This window comes from Antechinus flavipes, chromosome 3 (assembly GCF_016432865.1).
Source record: "Antechinus flavipes isolate AdamAnt ecotype Samford, QLD, Australia chromosome 3, AdamAnt_v2, whole genome shotgun sequence".
Classification (NCBI taxonomy): Eukaryota; Metazoa; Chordata; class Mammalia; order Dasyuromorphia; family Dasyuridae; genus Antechinus; species Antechinus flavipes.
The window spans coordinates 496,596,014-496,614,467 of record NC_067400.1 but is presented as its reverse complement, the minus strand read 5'-3'; the positions used below and the strand labels follow the sequence as shown (position 1 = coordinate 496,614,467).

At 30.7% G+C, this 18,454-nt stretch overlaps 1 protein-coding gene across 2 annotated transcripts in view; it reads right to left on the bottom strand.

The window, feature by feature from the left end:
• Positions 1-18,454, bottom strand: part of DYNC2H1 (dynein cytoplasmic 2 heavy chain 1) — a 377,984-nt gene that overhangs the window by 292,795 nt on the left and 66,735 nt on the right. For both annotated transcript variants that reach the window (XM_051986889.1, XM_051986890.1), the window contains exons 19-30: positions 15,684-15,799; positions 14,831-14,958; positions 12,573-12,722; positions 11,920-12,125; positions 11,168-11,323; positions 10,971-11,085; positions 10,306-10,476; positions 8,040-8,422; positions 7,628-7,760; positions 7,414-7,531; positions 6,804-6,916; positions 3,870-3,989 (exon numbers count right to left, since the gene is read on the bottom strand). In XM_051986889.1, the coding sequence (XP_051842849.1) occupies positions 3,870-3,989; positions 6,804-6,916; positions 7,414-7,531; positions 7,628-7,760; positions 8,040-8,422; positions 10,306-10,476; positions 10,971-11,085; positions 11,168-11,323; positions 11,920-12,125; positions 12,573-12,722; positions 14,831-14,958; positions 15,684-15,799 (1,909 nt within the window). The remainder of the gene's footprint in view (positions 1-3,869; positions 3,990-6,803; positions 6,917-7,413; positions 7,532-7,627; positions 7,761-8,039; positions 8,423-10,305; positions 10,477-10,970; positions 11,086-11,167; positions 11,324-11,919; positions 12,126-12,572; positions 12,723-14,830; positions 14,959-15,683; positions 15,800-18,454) is intronic.

The following is an 18,454-nucleotide window of genomic DNA, read 5'->3' as shown; positions in this document are numbered from 1 at the left end:
CAAAATCTTTATGTATCAAATAACAATGTTCTCCTATAGTTAGGTAAACTTTTATTATCTATTATAATGGTAGAACATACTGGAGCCTGATGGCTTAAATAAGTAAGAGTTACATATTTTTTGAAACATGTGCCTCATTTCATTATTTTTTCTCTCCAAAACCTCAAAGGACAATGATGTACATAGGTAAATTACAATATTGTATTAGTCTAAGATAAAATTAATGCTTCCACTCCAGCTTATCAACAAAAAAGCAACAAAAAAAGAACAAACTTCTAGCTACCAGAGTTAATCCTAGGTATAATCATACCATTCTGTACTAGCACAATATCATATACATAATAGATTCTCAATGTTTGTTGAGATAAATTAATTTTTATTTTAATGTTAGTTACTACATAAAAGATGACTGAATAATATCATAAGTTTCCAGTTTTCTACTTTATAAAAAATAGGAAATCACAGCATTTAATATACATATATATATATATATATATAAATACATATACATACATATAGCACTCAAACTCATTAACTGACATGTCACTATACTAATAAGCATTTAAGAAAGTAAAAAGACAAGAGTCGTGAGCTACAGAAGATTATAATATAATAATGGAGGTTAAGATATAGGCACAAATAATTATGATAAAATGTATGGAAAGATAAGTACCTTAAGAATGACACAAAGTACTAAGGGGATGGAGAGAAGACAAAGATTACTCACTGGTAGAGATGAGGGAAAACTTCATAGAAGAGATGCCCTTTTAGCTGGATTTCACAAGATGGGAATAATTTCAACAGGCAGAGGTGAGGGAAAGGAAATTACCCACAGAGGAAACTTAATGAACAAAGGCAGAAAGAATACAAGGAAACAGAAATAGTTAAGGAAATAGAAGGAATAGCAACAATATGTGGGATTTTTTTTGTAGGGATTTTGGACCCGACCTATGATTTTACTGTTAAAGGGAACTCCTATGGAGAAAATTCTCCTAACCAATGTAGATAAAACACCTGATCTATAACATAGTATAAGAGAGTTTCCTGGGGCAATTAGAATTTAAATGACTTGATCAGGAGTCATACAACCAGTATATGTCAAAAGTGAGCTGAATCTAGATTCTTCCTGATTCAAAAGCCAGCTCTCTATCCACTATCATGCTGTCTCCTATATAGGATTTATAAAATAAAGTAATAGGAAAAAAATCTAGACATAAAATAAAACCAAATGGTCCAAATCTTTGCATTCTATATAAAGAGTTGGGATTTTATTCTGTATCATAGGAGAGCAATGAAAGAAGTTTAAGTAGTATTCAAATATCATCGAAGCGGAAGTTATGGAGGAGATGTTTAAAAAGAGTTAAAAAATCAATGAAATATCCAATTGAAAAGTTATCAGATGTAGAATTACAGTGGTGGCAACAGAAATGGAAAGCAGAAGTAAGATGGAGATATACTATATACATCACATCTACAGAACTTGGTAATTGATTCAATCTAAGAGAAAAAGAAGAAAAAAGTCAGTGAAGATTATTTCAAAGTTCTGACCTTAGGTGACTATAAGGATATTAACAAACCATAAGCAAGTCAGGGAGAGGGGAGAATGGGAAAAATTAGTTTTGAAGTGAAGCTTGAATTGTCTGTCAAATATCCAGGAAGACTTATGAGCAACTGTCAAAAATGCAATCTCATAAAAGAACAAATGAGGCATTCTTGTTGAAATCATAGAAGCAGTAAAAGAGAGAACTTTAACAAACATATGTTTTGAGAGTCCAGTAATAAGAAAAGGAACTAACAACTGAAAACAGAAAAGGAGAGGTACAAAGAGAAGAATAAGAAAGTACAGAATCCTAGGAAAAGCGAGTTTGACACTCAAGAGAGTGTCCAAATGTCCAAAGATGTAAAAGATTACAGGGTGGATTAAAGAGAATGAATACTGAGAAAAAGTTATCGGATAGGGTCATTGAGAGGTCTCTAGTGAGATCCCACTGATAAAACAAATAATAATCAAAAAATTCTAAACTCCCTATTTATAATTATACATTGTGAGTTACAACTGTCTAAAGCATCTTCAAATAGCAATTGAATTTTTCATTCTGAAAGATATATATATAGATATAGATATGCTTATGAATCTGATAATCAATAACAGGAATTATTAATTTTAATAAATTAATTAAATTTGGCACAACTGTCTCAGGAAACTGGCCAATAATATTTGGAATGTGGTTTCACAATATGAGGGGGAGTTTGTCTAAAGTAAATTACTAACATTAATACAAAACTACTTTGCTTGAGACAATTATATTTGAAGTAGACCATAAATGAACTTCAAGAATTGTTGATTAGATTTTATAAATGAGACTCATTAAATTTTAATATAATATAAGCATATCTATATAATATAAGCATATCTATATCTATATCTATATCTATATCTATATCTATATCTATATCTATATATATATATATATATATATATATATCAAACATCACTAACTGGTTCTGGAAAAACAGGGAATTAGGCAATGTTATATACACTGGCCATGTTCCTGGGTGAAAAAAAAATTCAGAAAATGAAAGCTTTAAACAACAGGTATATATGGAAGAGCCCCAGGATTTGGAAACTATTTCTCCAAAACTAAATGACAGCCAAATTGCTCAGCAATATCCAGAGAGAACTAATATAAGAGTTTAGGCACCAGTTACTCCCTAAGTAACACCTTTGAAAAACTGAATTAAGGCAATTAATAGGATGGGGACTTCAATCTTCCAGAATATGGACTAACCCCAAGATGAAGAGCTATAGATGAATTTTATTTAAAGGTTTTTCTCCTCTTTTTCCTCCCATTATAGAAGCAGCTGAGTCATCTTACCTTGAATTTTGTTTGTATTTGGCTAAGACTAAGACGTTGCCTTTATTAGTGAAGACTGTAAAAGCTTAAAAATGACTATGATTTTACACAACTCTAGTGGGTGTCTTTAGGTCTCTAAAGACCTTCAACCTCTGTGAGAGGAATATTCATTTTTTAAGTCTGCAGCAGCTTTCAAAAGAAATAGGTAACAACTGTCAATGACAGCAAAATCAAATTTCAAATCTCACAATGGAAAATAACTCCAAGGTTTTCTACTGACAAAAAATAGTAAATAGCTAATATCATAGTACATAGCATAATATCAGAGTACTTTAGGTCATCATGACAGCACTGTGAAATAAGGAATTTTATTCCCATTTGACAAATAAAGAAACTGAGAGTGAGAGAAGTTAAGAGTATGACCAGGTAAGCCAAAGAAGTTGAATGCTTCTAATTGAAGGTTTTGTTATTTTTTTTAAGATTTGAATCTGATAATCAATAACAGGAATTATTAATTTTAATAAATTAATTAAATTTGGCACAACTGTCTCAGGAAACTGGCCAATAATATTTGGAATGTGGTTTCACAATATGAGGGGGAGTTTGTCTAAAGTAAATTACTAACATTAATACAAAACTACTTTGCTTGAGACAATTATATTTGAAGTAGACCATAAATGAACTTCAAGAATTGTTGATTAGATTTTATAAATGAGACTCATTAAATTTTAAATTTGGAGGAGAAATTAGACATCATGTGCTGTAACCTTTATTCTCAACAGATGGTGAAACTAACATCCAGAAGGATCTAGTAACTTAATGTTATAGAATTTTAAAATGGGAAGGAATCTTATAGATCATCTAATACTACTCTCTCAGAGAAAAGGACAACTAAAACCTAATTAAGGTTAGTATACAGCAGTTAAGAGGTATCTATATGACTACAACTTCAGCCTCTGGACTCTCAATCAATCATCACAATGGCTCCTTACATTACTTCAGAATCAACCTTACCTGGGAAGGAAAAAGAGATGGGTCAATTGCACCTTGAGAACTTCGTCCAGTAGTAACACATTCAATTAATAACTGCTTCAGTGTCTCCTTCATTTCCATAGCCAAACCATTCAGCCAAATCTCATTTTTAAAAAATTAGGAAAAAAAATTACCAAAAAATATGATTTATTAAATACTTTAATAAAAGAATTTAAACTTATTTTCTCATGTGATTTATTTTGTAACAAATCTTCTAACATTTCACAAATGTATATCATAACATACATATTTTTGCAATACAGACTTGTGATTTTTATTAATATTTTTATTTATATTGAGCCCTGTTAGAGGGAACTCCTAAAGTGAAAATTTCTTCTAGATGCAGATGGGAAACCCCTAACTTACTGTCTTAACACGTTTCCTGGGGCATTTAGAGAGGTTAAGTGACTGGCCTGATAGCATGGGCATGGGCACAATTAATGTGTCAGTGACAGGACTTGAACCCAGGTTATCCAGACTAGCACTTTAGAGTGAAACCCAGATGACAGAGTACAGGCAACACTCCAGGAGAAGTCTCCCAACATTCTTGTCAAACAACTTTTTTAAACTCTTCAAATTAAATTCTGGAGCAGCAAAGCAAAAAAAAAAAAAAAAAAAAAAAAAGTCAGAATAAGATATCTTTTCAGCCTAAGACAACTTAAACTTAGGAGGTCATCGACAAAGGTTTGGGACAGCCCTGAAGCATGATAGCAGCACCAGAAGCAGGCCATGGAGTGACAGTAGCAGCAGCATATCAGGACTCACAATCCAGAGATGATAAAGGGGTCAGACAACTAGTCAGGAAAAAAAGATTATAGAAGATCCTTTGCTGGCACTAAGTATAATTAGTGGCTACTCTATTGTCCATGAACAATTCTGAGTCACAGTTTCAAGGCCAAAAGGAGCACTAGCACTTATAGTTGGAGAGAAGAAAGAGCCCTTCCTGCAAAAAGACCAGAGCATAGATTGGGAGATCAGTAACCATACCTCTCTTATTCCCTTTTGGAAGCAACAAAAACTTGCGCACCCCCAGAACTACATGTGAAAACACAAAAGAAAAAAGCCTGCAACCCCATTGCCTCCTTTCCTTCAGATGAGCAGATTCCAATAACAAAGTTCAAAGTTGAGAAATAGGCTGGGAAAATGAGCAAACAACAACAAAAAAAAATTGACCATAAAAATCTGATAAGGTGATGAGTAAAACCAAAAAAATAAAACAAAATAAATAAATAAAGAAGAATATAAAAACAGCTAAAAGACTTTGAAGAAAAATGCTAACAGAATACTAACTCAACATGAATTCTTGGAAGCGTGAAAGATAGCAATAATAGTAGTAGAGAAAAAAATTAGAAAAAGAAATGAAAGGTCCAAAAATACTGAAGGAAATAACACTTCATAAAATAGAACTGACCTACTGAAAAAAGAGGCACAAAAATTCATTGAAAAAAAATTCCTTAAAAAGTAGAATAGGGCAAATGACAAAAAGGTATAAAAATGCACCCAAAAAATTCCTTAAAAATTAGAATTAGGCAACTGGAAGCTAATGACTCCATGAGACATCAAGAAACAATAAAATAAAGTCAAAAGAATGAAAAAAAAAGAAGAAAATGTGATGTGGAAAATAAATCTAGGGGAGATAATTTTATTGCACTAAAAGACATGATCAAAAAAAGAGCTTGGATATCATAATTCAAAAAATCATAAAGAAAAACTGTCCCAACATCTTACATCCAGGGAGTAAAATAGAAATTAAATTAATCCAATAATTATTTCATGACAGAAATATTAAAATGAAAACTCCCACAAATATTATAACCAAATTCCAGAGTTTCCAAGTCAAGGAAAAAATATCTCAAGCAGCTTGAAAAAACAATTCTAATATTGTAGAAACACAGGATAATCTAAGTGTAAGCAGTTTCCATATAAAAGAGTGGAGGGCTTGGAATATGATAATCCAGAGAGCAAAAGATCTAGGAATTACAATCAAAGAATTTTATTCAAATAATTCAACAAAACTGAATATACTCTTTCAAGGGAAAAATAGGCATTCAATAAAAGAGAACACTTTCAATCATTCCTGATGAAAAAAAAAAAGAGATAAATACAAAATCTGACATTCCAACATAGATTCAAGATGAATATGAAAGAGTAATCATAAAGCAATAGTTAAACTGTTTATATTCCTATTAGAGAAAATGATACTCCTAAGATTTTTATCTTTAGTAAGACAATTAGAAGTCCACACAGAAAAAGGACACAGATATGAACTGTTTATGCTGAAATGATCCAAAAAAAAAAAAAAAGGCATGAGAAAGAAGGATGCAGTAGAAGAAGAAGAGAGGAGGAATTGGGAATTTTTTCTTATAAAAGAAGCATGCAAGGAAGAGCTTTTGGAGTAAACAGGGAAATGGGGCATTGGGAGATTGGTTAGGACAGGTGACAATCACCTGCAAAAGCCCATTTGCTCCCTTTGAGGTTTTTATGAAGAATGTTCTTCAAATATGCAAAGACTATTTGCAAAAATTTTATGGGATCTGAAGAAATGGAACTGACACTCAAGATGATCATGTCAAAAAAGAGTCTAGATCTGAAAAAAGTATTTAAAAAATAAAATCATGCTGACAATTTAGAGCCAGTCAGAGATTGTGTCTCAAGATAAATTAGTGAAGGAATAATAAGAAAATATACATTCAATTTCTCATATCTATAATTATTTTTCTTCTAAAAATAAAAATATATTTAACTTAAAAGTAACATAGCAAATGAAGAAAAATTTTCTTATTGGTACAAATTATCTTTTCTGACAGTCCAAATTAATCAAATTCAATAGATAATTGCCAAATCTACACTTTGCAAAATGTGGGAAAATTTACTTAAATATCATTTTTTGATTGCACACTTATAAAAGTTCCTTACCTCAACATCATTAGAGAGAAGAATTCTGTTTTTAAAAGGTACCACTTCTCCCTCTAAAGATTTCATTGCAGTTATATACTTACATTCCTCATCAAAACACACACTGTTAATACCTAAAATATGAAGACAATAAATAAACTTAACATGATATTGACGACATCCCTATGAACCAGTCTTATATAATACTACATAGAAACAAATAATGTTCTAACAAGCAAAGTAATTTCACTTTTAAGGGATATTATCATCAATTTTATTACATGTTGGCCTGTCAACTAAGCAAAAAGTACTTATCAATAAATATTTCCTTAGATACAATAAATTTAATTACACAAATAATTTTCCTGTTCTATAAAATTTAAAACTCATTACAAAAGGTTGCTGCTACTCAAATTATTTTTAAGATTAAAAAAAAACTATTTCAACTTTAATACTTGTGTATGTATGTGTGTATTTCCCAAAAGTATACATTATGGAAAAGTAAATTGTCTATCATGAATCTTTTTTTTATTAAAATATATCCCTTATCTTTTCTATAAATAAATTAAAACAATTAAATTGACTTAAGAGTATTAATTGAAAACATGCAACACTGCCCACATTATCCTACCAGCAAACAGTTTCTTTAGATGAGACTGAATAACAGCAGGGTTAGTAGACTGGCCCAAGATTTCTAACAAGTCATCATCTCCAATAAAATAAAATCTTGGAAATGCTGAACGTTTTTCCTAATAAAAATAAATAAGTAAATGGATTTTTAAGATATAATCATAACATATATATGTCACATAAAATAATTATTCCAAATGTTTAATAAGTCTTGCCTCCAAAAATTCATTCAGTGATTTTTGGCACCTCTGCAGCTGATCAAGTATAGTAATCAGAGCATTCCTGATTCCTGCACGAGTAGTCAATGATGTAACTCTATTATCTTTCTTGATGTCTGTCATTATTGTCCTGTTGGAAAAAAATGTAAGATATCATTGCTACTTTGTATTTAACCTGGGTGTAAATTGCTTATACCAAATAACTTGAGGTTATGTTTCTTTAAAAGAAATATAATAAAATCAGAAACATGCTACAATTATGATAACTATTACTATAAAATAACTTCATAAAATATTTATAATTTATATTCTATAGTATACCCCATATCATCTACTTTTGTAACATACTTCAAAAAGCAACTGATTAAAAAATCTATAAAACATTAAAGTCTTTTCTCATTATACTAACCTGAAATCTTCATCAACTCTGTTGAAACGTGCTTGTTCTTTGGGTAAAGCTCCACGACCAAAAATGGGTTCCAAATACACCCACTTTCTTTGAATTTGATTTAAATTTTGCAGATACTCATCTAATTCTGCAAGTTTTCTTTCCCAAATTGATACTTTATCTTCAAATCCTTTGTAATATGGAGAATCCTTTAGGGACTGAAGAAGACATCGATTATCTCCAACCTGGTTCACTATATCTTTCCAGTCTTTAATCAGTTTGAGATTTCGGCCTTGGCTGTCTTCATAATCTATTAAGGTAAACACTGCCCCAACTCCCCAGAGATCAAGCTCACGTAAAGCTTCTCTTATTGTGACTTCACCTTGTGCTCGGCTATTCAAATCCTGTTTAAACAAAGCAAATTAAACATGAAATAACCTTTAATTACAGACAATGAAATAAGTATGTTTCAAAAATTTTTATTAAAACTTATACTTCAATGCTTGTCCCATGGAGATAACTCTCAGTTATGCCAGTGAAAGCCTAGTAACACTTACCACTCTAGAAAGCCTTCAAATATGAATCAAGGGGAAGACTATGCGTCTGCCATTCAATAATAGTTGAGAGATTATCTCTAAAAAGATGGTAATAAAATGAGATTTTTTTTTTAACCATTGGTTTATGAAAAGTTTTTTCATTGCAACTTGTACCAGCAGAGAGTAATTACATTAATCAAAGTGTGGATTTTTCAAAGCACAAAAGTATATTTTAAGAAAAATGCATTTGAATCACCTGCAATGCAATAAAACTTTCATCTAAGGGATGTTATATCCCTTTCCTTTCAGGACAGCTGACAAAAGAAGTATCCTAAAGCATAGGTCTAAACATGTCAATCTCCCTCAATAAACTCCAGTGGATTTTCTATTACTTCTAGAATCATATATAGACTTCTCCATTTGTCAGTGTAAGTCCTTCACAGCTTGGCACCCAACAAGCTTTCCATTCTTATGATTTAATCTTCCTCATACATGTTTGGTCCAGAGAAACCAGTCTTCTTAGGATTCTTAATGAATGAATGAATGTTGAATTTTATTTAATGGCCCTTCTGCAATCTATGCTGAGATTGTAGTCCCTTTTCATCTTCCACATCATACAATCCCTAGTTTCCAAGCTCAAAGCAAGTATTAGCTTTTAAAAGAAGACTCTTCTCATCCCTTCAATTGCTTGCACCCTTCCCTCAAAAACTTAGCTTATGTATTTTGTAAATATTTATCCTTTATAGTCTCCCCTGAAATAATGTAAGGTCCCTGATGTCATAGATTCATTCTGTATTTCTAGCACCTAGCACAGTGCACAAAGTAGATGCTTTATACACATTTATTAAATGACTGAGTGTATTAAATTATCAATTAAGGTAATCTTAGCCATGTAATTATTCCCACCATGGACCCAAAGACAATGTATGTAACTATTTAAATTTATTAAAGTTTAAAATGTGTTTAAGAATATTCTCTGTAAATTAACTTGAAAAAATAAGAATAAAATTTTAAAATGGGAAAAATATAAAATTTACTTTAGTTCAATAACTATATTCAATAATAATGTGGACACAGATTCAAATACAGATATAGCTCCAAATAAAGATATATCAGAGACAATACAGTATAGTGGAAAGAACACTAGCTCAACAGTCATAGGACCTTAGTTTAGATCCCAGTTCTAATTTTTAGAAATGATATGAAGTCATTTAACCTCTGATTTCTCTTCCAGCTCTGGATTCATCATCTTTCTCTCCCTCAGTACCTATAATTTATACATTTATATTCATACATACATACATATGTATGTGTCTACATATATAGACTGGGTGTCTGTATATATGTGTATGTCTATATGTATATACATCTATATATAAGTATATGCACACATATATACTTGTAGTTAAAGTTAACTGGGGGCACTGAGAGATTAAAGGATTTCCTTAGATTCACATAGAAGCATAAGTCAGAAGTAGAATTTGAATCCAAGTATTCCTGACCCTAACGCCAGTTCTCTATCTGACTACAGCAAAATGCATTTCAACTGTACATATCAACATGCAGATACATACATATATATGTGTATATATATATATATATACACATATATATGTATATATACACACACACACATATATATACACATACATTACATTCAAATATATATATGTATGTTTGTGTAAGTACATACACACATATTTATGAAGTAAAAATGTACAATCATTGAATATTTTAAAAGTTATTCATACTTTAAGATCTGAAGCTTTGGCTACAATTGTTTCAGCTACTCTGAGAAGATCTCCAAATAATAATTTCTCTAAACTAGTGCCCCTAGGAAGGCCAAGTAGACGAAAAAGGTCAAGCCAGTGATCTGGAGAAAGATGCTCTCCTCTGACATATTTCAGAACAGGAACTACCATCTGCAAAAAAGCAATACACACAAGGAAAAGTAATTATTTTTCATTTTTATTATTATTAGCCATCAAAATTTTAATTATTTTTCTTAATAAACATGAAATAAAAAACCACATTGAAACATATAGTCTTTATATAATTATTATAGTGAGAAATTAATTTTCTTTACCATATGATTTTTCATAAAGGATATAAATCTCAATTTCATTATAGAATATGATCTCAGGTAGAAACCTGATATAGTGAACATTTTATTTGTAAGTTTACTGATACTGACAATAACTTAGTTATTATTTTCATCTAAATTACTAACAAGGAAAATAACATTGCACTATTATTCATTTTCTATAATTATTTATTGACCAAAGAACCAAAGAAATATGTAGTCTTACTTAAAAAAATAATGAAATCTAATTTACACCAGAGGATTTAATGCCATTTTAATACCAAAAAATACAAATTTTTCAAATAAAAATGAAAAAACCTTACAATAACTTACTTTATATTTGTCAACTTCTGATTGTAATTTGACTGTCATTACTGAATGTTCTTCCACTTTTCTCAGTCTGTCATGCCAATTCATCAAAAATTCCTCAAAAACATAGATCTTGCTCCTATTTAAAATTACATATTTAATAGACATCACAAAAATTATAACCATAGCAGTAACATTATAAATATTCACAAAAATCAAACCTAAAAGTAATCCAGTCCTCTTTAGCTTTTTCCTGAAATCCCTGATGAAATTCTTCATAAAGTTCCCAGACTTGTGCACAAGTCTCAATGTCTTTGGAGATAGTGTATGCCATGGAAAAGTTGGGCTCATCTATGCCAAAATGGTGACAGTCATCACTAGAAAAAACAGACACAAATATTAATAGAATAAAAAAACAAGACCATAGTCATACAAAATTATTTGACTGTTTCCTTTTCTGAGAAATAAACAATTGCTCAAAGTCATAACTGAATATTTCATATAAGCACTATTAACAAAAACTTGTATTTCATTAATATAAATATTTTTCAGCAAGAAAGCAATTGAAAGAAATTTTGTTACTGATGAATTTGGAAGTAGATACAACATATCAAAATATTTAGGTATATGAAAATAGCAGCAGATCTGTTTTATGAATTCAAAGTGCTATCTCATAGAATAAAGAATACTCCTAGTTATAACAAGATTGAACGCTATTTAAGAAACAAAATACTATGGAGCTAAAACTTCCATTGTGTCTCAAACACAATAATTTTGTGCTGCTTTATGTGCCTATATAGATGCAATTTCAAAACTCAATCTATTTCTGGAATATAACTGGAACTTGTACATTATGCTTTGAAGTTTTTTTGATATAAATTTAAACCTCCTAATTTTACACAAGGAAATAATATTTTAGTTTCTTAATATTCAAAATAAGATTATTAGCTTTAAAGTGAAGAAATCAACATACACCAGTTTTTTCCTTATATTTTCAAGGTCATCAAATTCCACTTTTTTCTCCTTTATTGACTTTGCACTTCTCTCAAGAGCACCTTGTTGGCCTGTTTCAATAACATCATCACTGGGTTTCAGCTGATCCCAACGAGCTTTAAATTTTTCCAGTTCTTGAAGATAGACCTGAAGACGTGACTTCACATTTCCTTTCATCACTTCAATCTACAAAGATAATGCAGTTAAAAGGAATTTAGAAAGCTAACTCCTGATTTAGAATTGCCAAAAAAACAGAACTCTCTATAGTGAATATTTACAAATATATGAATATGTGTGTATGTGTGTGTATCTAAACAACATTCTTAAGACACCCAATCAGAAGGCATTCAAATAGAGGATTAGCAATCTCTCATTAACTGTACAAGGTTAAACAAGTCTACCCAGAACATTTAAGAAAGCTGCTCTAAAGATACAGGGAACATTATATTAAACTTAAAAGATATGAATATGTCAGTAAAGAAATTCAAATCTCTTTGACATAGTTAGTCAGTCAGTTAGCCCAGATCAGAATAGCAATCCAATTGAACTGAAATTAAGAGAAAAAATTGAGATCAAATACATTTTCACATTAAATGAGAAAAATCCAAATTTCACTTTAATAAAATTCCTTACTTGATCTTTAATCATGAGTTGATGACTTTCCATCATTAATTCAAACTTATCCCACTTAGCTCTCAGATTACTAATGGTTTCTAAACCTCCACCAGCCACGGTTCGTAAAAGTCTGTTTTTATCTTCAGCTTTTTGAAATAAAGGCAAAATCTAAATGTTGAAAAAATATATAAAATAAAATTAATGAGCTATACTTATAAAAACTGATTTATTTAATACTTTATTAATTTCAAATAATCAAGTGTCTACATTTTGTGATGTGATGTAGTATCATTTTAAGAGGAAAAAACTTTTAAAATTCTTAAAACTTTCATTCTTCACTTTTAAGAGTTATATTTAAATGTAAAATCAAACTCTTAAACACCCTCCAGTATTAAAGTGAGCATTATTCCTGCTCTTCACACACACTCAATGATCCATTTTTTGTCTCTGCACCTTACAACAGTGCATAGAATGTACTTTCTGCTTAGTTCTCTGAGATCCCCTAATTTTCTTGAAAATCATCTCCTACTTACTACTTTTATAATTCAACCAGTAGCTATTGTTTGCTTCCTCAAAAAGTTAGTTGAATTTACTGTTTATACTTATGCATGTCTATGTTGTCTTTCTTTAGAATATTAGTTTGCTGACAGCAAGAACTATTTCACTCATGTCTGTTTCTAACACAATGTCAGGTACACAGCATGCACTCAATACATGTTTTCTGATTGTCTTAAATGGTAATACACTATTTTAGATACATGTGCATATGAGTTATAATTTTTATTTGCTAAAACAAATTAAGCATTACACATGATTCTTTGAAATGAAAGTGATTATATTTGCCTAATTGTGAATCTGCTATGAAAGTGATTATATTTGCCTAATTGTGAATCTGCTTTTTTTGCCCTGCAGTCCTTATTAGGGTATGTTTTCATTAGAATATATATATAATTTTTTTTAACTTCTGAAGCAACAGTTTCAACTATTGATAGATGTAGAGGATCGGAACTCTGGAAAAGTATACTTGAAGCAAAGATACTTACAGCAGGATGTTTACTCAGTATGACTGATGAAATAATGGTTCTCTAGTTCATATGTACTTAGTGTGATGTAATGGTTCTACATTGACACATGCTCAGTGCACTGTAGTGATGTGATTGTACTAAGGTATTTAAGGGCTGAGAGGACTTCAAATAAGCAGACTCACTCAGTGTGTGTGAGCTTGAGCTCAGACTCCAGACTACAGAGAGATCCTCCAGAAAGCTAGCCTGGACACTACAGATAGGCATATGAATATGACCCCTATTCTAGAACTTTACCAGAACTAGAGCTTAAAATAGCTCCTTGAAGAATTTTGTCAATTATCTTCCCAAAATCCACATGCTAAGATATAAAGGAATGAAAACAAAGTCATGTTGTTCAAATAATGATCGAGGGAAAGGAAAGACTATAATTAAGATCTCTCATCAGTCCTTACTTCATCTAATAGACCAAAAACAGGCAATAGATTACATCCATTTTTCTCTTCTATAACAATATTGGTTTGGAGGCTACCTAATTCAATGCCCTTGTTTGAAATATAAAGATAGTAAGAATCAGGGGGAGAAGTGATTTGTCCAAGGTAAAAGGGTTGCTATTGCCAGAGCTTGGATTCAACTCTAAGACTCTGACTCCAAAATACAGTCACTTTTCTAGTGCTCTAGGATGCCAAAGCAAACTATACTGACCCTAGTAAGCTGTTTCCACAAAAAGCAAATGACCATTAAAAGCTACATGAACTTCCCTCTCTGAGAACAGGGGAAAGGCTGGAATCTTCATGGAAAAGGCACTAATATCCCCAATTGAGATTGGCTCTGTCCATAACTTTTCTAGTATCAGTGATCAGAGTGTTAAAATCTTGTTTAACAATGGACTGAAGAGAGACAGAAAGGGAAAAGATCTAGATGGCCTTAATTTTATTAAGTTTATAACCAAGGAAGCCATCTAGTAATAGGAATGCAGTGTGAAGATAAAAAACAATGAGATACATAACATCAGTAACAGTACTAGTGAGCCCTGATTTTAATATCTTTTACAAATTTAAGAAATTTATAAAAATTTTATTTAAAAAAATTTTTATTATAAAATTTCATAATACACTTTAAGATTAACATAGGACATAAAAACAGTATTATTTATCATTTTCTTCTATAATAAATAAATAAATAAAAATAATTTGTCTATTTCTAATAAATAATTTCACATTTTAATAAGAAATCTCCTTGAAAGGTACTTACCTCTGGTTTCCTTTCTTGCAGCTTACTATATTCCAAGTTTGCATCACCTATTTCATCCACAGTTTGAGGCATAACTGTTAATACTTCCATAGCATCAGTGACAAATGAATCAATTTCATTTAAATGAGCTGTTACAAAGAAATATAAGAAAAATGCTAGCATCTTAAGAAGTCCAAATTCAGTTAATCATGTTAACTTTCTGACAAAAATAAATCTATATGAGATGTATTACTTTAAAAACTATCATATCCTTGTCATGTAATCATGTATATAACTGTCATGTATCAAAATTTCAAAGAGAGGCATAATTTAGGAAATTACTTTCTATAGATGATATAACATTTTGGTTGCTTAATAACTTAATTATTGGAAAGAAAATATAATAAATGTCTGTTAAATTTTTAACTGAATTAAATAAAAATCAAGATATAACTTCAAATAAAGAATTTTAAATAATTCAAAAGTATGCTGAAAATTTCAATAAAATTTAACAAGACAGATTTTGGTATCAAAAGGCAAAAGCGATTCTACTTACCATATCTCTGTGTTATATCAATGTTACCTAAAATCTTGAGTAAAAATTAGGAATTAAACCATGGAATATCACTATGACTGTACTGAAAACTATAACAAAAAATAGGTCTCACTCTCAGAAGCATATGTATAATAACATGTTAATATTTTCTCTTTCAAATTTAAAATTAATTCTTAAATGAATTTAAATTCTTGAATAACTTTAAATAAACTATATTACTCCAGTCAAACCTTGATTTTTAATTTTATCTCAGCATATTTTCATAAATAGCACACATACATGTCTACATTAAAAAAATTAAAATGAAAAATATTTTACCTTGTATAGACTTTCTCAAAGATATAACAAGAGCATCAAATAACTTCTGGATAAGATCATCAATCACAGTCTTCACAGGGTTGCAATTAATATTCAAACAATCTACTTTGACAGTGCTGAAAAATTCAAAATGACAGACTGTAAGATAAAGACTGGTGAAAGGAAACAATTATATTATAAAAAATAAAATTTAAAAATAAATCAGAAGGGGGAAGTCAAATGGTACAGTGGATAGAAGACCAGCCCTAAAGTCAGGAGGATCTCTAGACAAATCACTTAATCTCAATTGTCTCTGGGGAAAAAAACAACGGAAAACATTAAAATGAATGAACGAATGAATGAATGAATGAATCAGAACCTTTGCACAGCTTTTAAGTAGCATGAGAATTAAATGGAAGAAACAATGGATGTAAAAATATGAATTTTTGAAGGAGTAAAGTAAGCAGAATATATATATATAACCAGGAAATAATAAAAACAATTACTACATTAATTGTAAAAAGAAATAACCGAACAAATGAAAATTAAATGCTGCTGAATTATAATAACCAACTTTGGCCTTAAAGAAGAAATGGTAAAATGTATTTTTCTCCCTTCACTAGAGTGGCAGAAGACTATAAATGTGGAATGTTACATATAAATATACATGAACACAATTATTTTCATTAGCCTTTATAAACCCTTTTTTAAAAAATCTGTTTAATTGTTACAAGAGATGGTTTGTAGGAGAAAAGAATAAATTCAAAAATAAATGCGACCAAAAATGGGTATCAATAAAAATAAAATAAACTTTTGAGAAGTGATTTATGTTTGTCTCATAATCTGTATTACTTCCTAAAGAAATATCACCTTATTTCCTCCAGCAAAGAGTGATCTCTGCAAGGGAAAAGTACTTTATATTATATGCACATATATCTGAAATGTGAAATGCATATACATTTACTAAAGTAAATGTATTATATGTTCAATATTATATATTTAAATTATAAACATTTGTGTATGTATATATAAAACTATATATACATTTATATATGCATATCTAACTTCATATTTAACCATTTCAACCATACTCTATCCATTTCCTTTGAATTGCTTTCCTTGAAAGTCATACCTTGCCAAAGTCCAAACTTTTGTAGATAAATGATATTAATGAAAGTCAATACTACTGTCTTAACTGATTCCACTACAAATTGGTGTAATCTAACTTCAATAGAGACTTCAAAATTATCCAAAATTTTTTATATCTTCCAAGATTGATTTCCACCTTTTCAGGAATTTTTTTCTATCTAAACTATCCAGTTTCAAGTCCTTTTCACTATTCTATCTCAGTAGAGTTAATCTGCTACTTTATTGAAAAAAATCAAAGCTGTCATTTTTCTCTTCTCTTCTTTCACTTCTCAAAACCACTCTGCATTGTCTTATCTTTCTTTGCTCTAGTCTTTGATGAAGAAGTATCCCTTCTCTTTGCCAAGAACAATACCCTTTATACTTGTGCCCCTGAATGAATTCCTTTCTGTATCTCAGTACTCTGTCTCTGTGTATGTGTGTGTGTCTGTCTCTCTGTGTCTGTCTCTCTTTCTCTGTCTCTGTCTCTGGCTTTGTTTCTATCTCTGTCTGTCTGTGTCTCTCATTAAGTATTAAGTATTCCCTTATCAATAGATTTCTCCAATAGAGAATTCTGGGAAGACACTGCAGTAGGTCAGAAAATTCCAACCTCTCCAGATTTCCCCCACAAACAAACCAAAATTGCTTCTCAGGTTGTATATTAGACCAGATGGAAAAAAAAAAAAAAAAGAAGTAAGTTTTGAGGCAGAACAATAGTCCTCCTGGGACCACAAAGAAGATGGGAAGAAAATCTCAGGTTTGACCAGTGTGAAATATAAACATCTCCAGGTGAGCTCCAATAAAACAGCTAAATGGGAGCCTATGGTTCAGATGAGCATCACCCCAATTACAGGAACATTCACTTCCCAGACAGTGTGGGGTGAGAAAGAATCAGCACACTCTGGTTGAATGCAGAAGCATTAGGGCAAGGAAGATGCTGGCTGCAAGCACTTACAGGTGCATAGAGTTCTTGGTTTGGGGTAACAGACCAGAAGGGAGAGCAGAAGTGAGGTCAGAGGTACCATCCACCTCACCCCAAGACTAGAGGTGGATACACTAACAAGCTCTTATTTCCCTCCCTCAAAAAGAACAAAGGAGAAAAAAACTATAGAAAGAAAGGAAACAAACACACAGAAATATTGTTAAATTTCAAAACCCTCAGTTCAAAGAGAAAATTTTACAAGTAATAACAAAATTCAAATATACTGGAGCTACAACTAGAATTGCAAAACTTAGCAGCAGCTACAATAAAAGAACCCATGTCATAGAATATTATAAATCCACAATCAAAAGAACTAGAGGTTACAGCCAAAAACATTATAACCATCAAAATCAAGTATAATATTAAATTTTTAAAATAGACTTTCAGATTTTCAGGAATTTGCTGCAAACAAACCTGAACTCAATAGAAAAATTGATAAATAAGAGCCAACATCAAAGACTAATTTGAAGGGACTCAATAAGGACAAACTTAAATGCTTTATTTGTGGAAATGTAAATCAATATCTAAATATTGAGATAGAGCTGAATATGATGTGACTAAAAAGCAAACCATGTAGCAAAAGATAAAAACAGTAATCATACTATACAAATGAGCTTCAAGAGCAAGGACAGAGAGAAATAAAATGGGGGAAGAGGGCTGATAGTTCTGAAATCCTACTCACATG